Consider the following 5771-nt stretch of genomic DNA (forward strand, 5'->3'; position numbering starts at 1 on the left):
TGAGCAAACAGTCTCACTTACACACATTGTACAACTTACACACCTTATTTACCTAGTATGACTATGTAAAGTGATGCACCCATATATCACGGAATAATAGGCGTATTGGCATGATTCCTGAAACGATGCAAAATTTGAATATAGATGTTTGCATTCTTTTGAAAAGGTTTTTGTACATAAAGCGTATTTGCACTCAGTTTAGCTTGCTTGTGCACTGCAATTGTCGACGTTTACAGCTCGGTGAAATCTGGCAAACATGCGCTGCGGGTCAATGACAAATGCTACCTGGCACCATTGCTGAAGTCTGACAAAGTGATAGGCGTCTGTTCCAACTATGCTGACCACTGTGTGGAGCTAGGTGTACCAGTTCCTGTTGAACCAGTACTGTTCAGTAAATTCTCCAGCTGCCTCGTTGGTCCAACTAGCAGCATTCACAGTTCCAGTGAGACTCAGGTACCAATACGTGGCCATGATTTTCACTCTCACAGTTACGTGACATCATAGCAGGAGTACAAAGAACGTACCTTTTATGTATTGCTGTTAACATCAACAATACTTCCAACAAGAGAATCACTGCCGTTTGCAATACCTTATTGACATGAGTAACCTAGAACAAAAATGTGGTAAATGAGATACAACTAATCACCAGGAGAGCATACACATTAAATAGCCAGCATTGATGCTTTGTGTGGACTATTTAGCATGTCAGTGTGTGTCACCAGGCATGTAGCATACACGATTAAGTCTCCAGGGTCAAGTGCTTAGTACTTGCCCTTGAATACGCATAGGGTGCGCTGGTTCTTACAGGCTACTCGATGATAAGGAGAGTGAACTAAGGGTCGACCAGAGCGAGTACCTTGCTCCCCTTATCCGTCCAGATAAAGTGGTGTGTGTCGGTATGAACTACAGAGATCATTGCGAGGAGCAAGGTGCTCCGATCCCCACAGAACCACTCCTCTTCAGCAAGTGGTCAAGCTGCATCAGCGCCCCCTATGCAGATATTCAGTACACAGATGAAACGCAGGTATTCATTTGATCCTGGAATCTTGTCCAAATCAGACGGTGACAAACGTACGTCTTAACGTTGGTATTCATCGTTTGTGAATGTAGTTATTTTTCGTTGCATTGATGTGTTAAAATGCGAGTTACTTACTTGTCCTTCAGACTCTGGACTGGGAAGTTGAGCTTGCTGTTGTCATCGGGAAACAAGGAAAGAACATAGTGGTATGTATTCCTACACAGAAAGCTTCTATTTTGATTCGTAAATGATGATTCTAAAGTCAGAGGAAGAAAGAAATGGTGTGGGAGAGTGAGGGAGAGGGAGAGAAAGGAAAAGAGAGCAGAGACAGAGAGAGGAGAGAGAGGTGAGAGGGAGTGAGAGAGAGAGAGAGACAGGGACATAGGCAGAGACAGATCGAAATTGAGGAAGGAAGGGAGGGCAAGGGTGAGGGTGAGATATATTGGGTACTAGAAATACCGTTGGAATTTTACTGAGAACAAAAAACCCAATTTTTTTCCTGTTGTTGTAGGAACGTAAAGCCATGTCACACGTGTTTGGCTACACCGTGGCACACGACGTCAGTGAGAGGACCTGGCAACTACAGAAGAACTCTGGCCAATTCCTCATTGGCAAGGCCATGGACAGCTTCTGTCCTATTGGGCCCGTCATTGTGAGCAAAGATGAGATAGCGGGTCAGTGCATACAGCATCTGCCTTATTTTTCCTTACATGGGCAAAAAATAACTGCACAGCTGGTCCGTCATTCAAGGTCAACTAAACCGCAATTTGACTGAGTTTTCATTGAATTGTAGGTACTTAAGATTGAGATATAAAAGTGGGCTTGAATATAAGTTTCGAATGGAAGTGACTGATGCATGTTAAAAGAGATTAGTGCAAATATTGCACATCAAAAGCTAGAGTTCTCTGTGTCATAACTCGCTGTTATAACAAGTTGGTACTGCTCTCTATCATAGTAACGTTATGATATTTGTCCTTCAGATCCACACAACTTGACTCTGAGAACGAAAGTGAATGGCATTTTGAAACAAGACAGCAACACAAGCCAGCTGGTGCACCGAATTCCAGCATTGATCACTTTCATATCTAGGTTAGCCTAGAAGCCCTAGAAGCTAGCTATTCTTGATTTGCATTCAAGCATTTAATCAGATTTATTTTCTAAAGTCTAATTGAGGGTCTACGCCTAATTTCTAATTTAAATCTAATCAAAGTCTAATACTTTAATATCTAGTTTAATTCAATGATCAAGTTGCCCAATTCCATAATATCTGGTGGTATGTTGGAGGCATGCTATGGCATGTGGTAGTTCTTCTTTAAAAAATACATTTTTTTGCAGATTTTTTACACTTCTACCTGGTGACATCATTCTGACAGGAACTCCACCTGGTGTTGGCTGCTTTATGAAACCACCGCAATATCTAAAGGTAGTGGTAGTGATAATATTAAACTAGTGTCAGCATTAAATGAAACATTACACCAAAAAGAATTTGATGTTGGTGTTTTTATTCCTTGGACATACAAGCCACATATATCAATTGGATATGAGATGGAGTTTAACTACATATATTACTGAATTACCAGAATTCTTCTAGCCATAAATAATTAATTATCTTTGTATATCTGTGGTTTTAGGAGGGAGATGTGGTTGAGTGTGAGGTGGAAGGCATCGGCTGCATTCGAAACGCTGTGAGGTGAGGTTTTAAAGTGTGCATTCAGAGATTCTCAGTGATTTTACTGATAGCAACAGCCAGTTCTTGTTCTCAAATTTTCCTAATTTATCACACTTAAATAACAAAATACAATAAAAATATATAATAAAGAATAATAACTATAGTCGTCATACAGCAATCTGAACTGTACATTTTATGCACCGAAAGTAGCTGTGTATACTGCTGACATCTGTGTGGCAATATCTATTGAAGTTAAACTTTGTTTTCCATCACTCAGCATGGCTTTTGTTCATTCACTTGAGTAATTCACTTATATTTCAGGAGGCCTGATGCAGCATAACCACAGCACCATTTGGATAATGTGTTGATTGAATAAAAGAAACTTGCACCTTCAAAGTTAACTATTACAGAAATAGGTCCAAGTGCCAATTTGTATGATGAATTTTCCAGAATGAATTTTATATTTAGACACTATATTTGTATAATGAAGTTATCCAATTATCTATCACAGATTATTGCCTTTGTAATATGCTAGAACAGTGGTTCTTAACCTGGGTTTGACCGAACTTCAAGGGTTCGGTGAGCCAGTCTCAGGGGTTTGGCGGAGGTCCTTCGAAACGCATTAAAATTTAGCTATAATTTGCTATAATTTTTATTTTTTGTTTATTCTTTGCACGCTTTCCAAATATAGTCTTGAATGTTGATGCAATGTTTTATTTTTGGATTAATTAAAATTGATTAAAATTGATTTGTTTTTGTCAAATTTGAGGGGTTCGGCGAGTGAGCAGTGGGTTTTTGTTAGGGTTTGGCGCCTCTGAAAAGGTTAAGAACCACTGTGCTAGAAGGACTGGAGTGTCTGTTCTGTTAATTTACTAGCGGAAATGACAATATGATGTTAGAATATTGTTACATAACCAGTGATTTAGCCTTGCGGGGCAGAATATTTCTATTTGTGTGCCTTGTAGATATGTTAAGTGTACAGACCTGATTGAGGTTACGATCATAAACCGGTAACTGATAAACTGCTGCTTGCTCATTTGTAGTAACCTCAGGGGTTGAGATAACAGCAAAAGTATATATACGATATATAGGTTGTCTTAGAGATTTTATTGTGATAAATATAATATGCTTAAAACCTTGTGATGTAATTCATAATGATATTAAAAATTGATTATTGATTGTCTAACCTTTTTTTATCACAATAATTTGGGACTTTTTTATTTTGTCATGTTAGGAAGTGTAGGACAGCGCAGGCTTCTCCAGATATTATTTATAGCGCCCTACACTAGCCGCCCTACATGAGGTATCGCACGGCGAAGCTGCACGGCATAAGCAATACCATAAATAACGCACTACCTCATCCGAGTGACACCTATTGGTGTCACTCGCCATACATCCACGATTTACGTATAGAAACTATATGTTATTTTTACTGATTTCTCCGTATCTTTCCTTGGAGTTTTCATCGTCTTTCAATGCCTTTCGGTAGATTTTTCTGCATTTTCTGCGTGATTATTATTTTGCGCAGGCACTCATTTTGGAAATCCTCCAACATTTTTACTTCTTCTTTATAGTTAAGTTAGTCCATGTTTCACTGTTATTTAGGAAGGAAGGTAAAACTGTGCATTCGTATAATTTCACTCTTGCTTCTATAGTATGATTTCCATAATTTTGCTCTTCTGCCCATGATAATATTTCCCTCATCATGAACCTACATTTTTCAGTTCGGTTATATTTGGTGCATTTTTTGATTACTTGGTTGCCTATTAATATCTCCTTCTCTATCCTTTATTTGTTTGTAAATTTTATAACCATTGTATTTGTTTTGTTCATATTGAATTCTAATCTTTTTGATTCCGCTAATCTGGAGCATGACTGAGCGATTTTTGTTACTGTTTTATAATCTCCAATTCCTATCATATCGTCCATATATAAGCATTGTCATCTTCTAAAACTACAGACCATCCGCTGACCGCTGTGAAGACGTGCGCCGGACCGCGAAATTTTTTTCCCCACTTGAGTTCTGGACCCACCATAGATAGTGTTTTGTAATAAATGGTTGTTATATATATGGTTGGATTATAGTTAGTGTTAGGGTTCGGGTACGTGTTAGGGTTAGGGTTAGTGATAGGGGTTATTCATTTTACATTGTTGCTTCGATAAAGTCGAGTGAATGGAGTGCGCTGATTGGCTGTGGTCCGGAACTCAAGTGGGGAAAAAAAATTTCCCGCCGGGCCTCGAATTTGGCGCACGTCTCCACTGCGGACAGCGCTTTATACTTGAACATCCCCGCGGTCGCGTGCGCATATCCCGCGGAACTGCGCGTCTCATCCGCGCGCAGCGCTTAGAATCAACAGCAAATCTGTGCCACGCAATCTTGTATCATGTCTCTCTGGTTACATATAAACACATGTCTTAGCTATGGTTTCTGTGAATTTTGAGTATATTGGAGCACGACTAACAGTATATATATATGTGTGTGTGTGCGCGCGTGCGCGTCCGCGTGTGCGTGTTTGCGTGTGCGCGTGCGCGCGCGCGTGTAATATTCAATGACAATTACCAAATGAAAGGTAGCAGGAACTTGTATTTGACTACAAGAGAGAGAGAGAGAGCTAGCGTGAAATGAAGTATTGTGAAAAATTTTGAATTCCATGAACAATAAACACTGAACACGTAACATTTCTTTTACTGTAACTCAGCGTATAATCATGTTTAATTAGGAGAAGTGCATATATACATATCCCAATTCGAGTTGAATATGAATTTACAAAAGAACAAGTTTAATAGGATTAACGTTAATGGATCAAGTAAATATTTCGTCCAATGAATAATACTTATTTACAAAGCCAGTGAGGTTGGTTTAGAATCTAGCAAATAGAAACACAACGAAGGACACAGGAGTATATTTTGACAATGAAAATGTAGGATGAAGCCTCGAAGGTTTACTGCTATATGCGGTTGGTTAGGAATTTAGCAAATCGAATACATGAAACTTGTTTTGACACTGAAAATGTAGGATGAAGCTTTGAAGGTTGCCTGCTATGCTGATGCTGGCTGCCTTGCTGATGCTGATGCTGCCATGCT

At 39.2% G+C, this 5771-nt stretch overlaps 1 protein-coding gene across 2 annotated transcripts in view; it reads left to right on the forward strand.

Moving 5' to 3' along the window:
* The window catches only part of LOC106815962 (fumarylacetoacetate hydrolase domain-containing protein 2-like), a 7148-nt gene extending 3275 nt beyond the window's left edge, over window positions 1–3873 (forward strand). Inside the window, exons 2-8 of one of the 2 annotated variants that reach the window (XM_014820498.1) lie at window positions 237–453; window positions 1165–1224; window positions 1530–1692; window positions 1999–2107; window positions 2354–2441; window positions 2650–2708; window positions 3009–3873. In XM_014820498.1, the coding sequence (XP_014675984.1) occupies window positions 237–453; window positions 1165–1224; window positions 1530–1692; window positions 1999–2107; window positions 2354–2441; window positions 2650–2708; window positions 3009–3027 (715 nt within the window). In that variant the 3' untranslated portion in view covers window positions 3028–3873. Of the gene's footprint in view, window positions 1–236; window positions 454–807; window positions 1025–1164; window positions 1225–1529; window positions 1693–1998; window positions 2108–2353; window positions 2442–2649; window positions 2709–3008 lie in introns of both variants that reach the window. The other variant, XM_014820497.1, reaches the window with a different exon arrangement.
* Window positions 3874–5771: the final 1898 nt, after the last annotated feature.

This window comes from Priapulus caudatus, unplaced genomic scaffold (assembly GCF_000485595.1).
Source record: "Priapulus caudatus unplaced genomic scaffold, Priapulus_caudatus-5.0.1 Scaffold1248, whole genome shotgun sequence".
Lineage (NCBI taxonomy): Eukaryota > Metazoa > Priapulida > Priapulimorpha > Priapulimorphida > Priapulidae > Priapulus > Priapulus caudatus.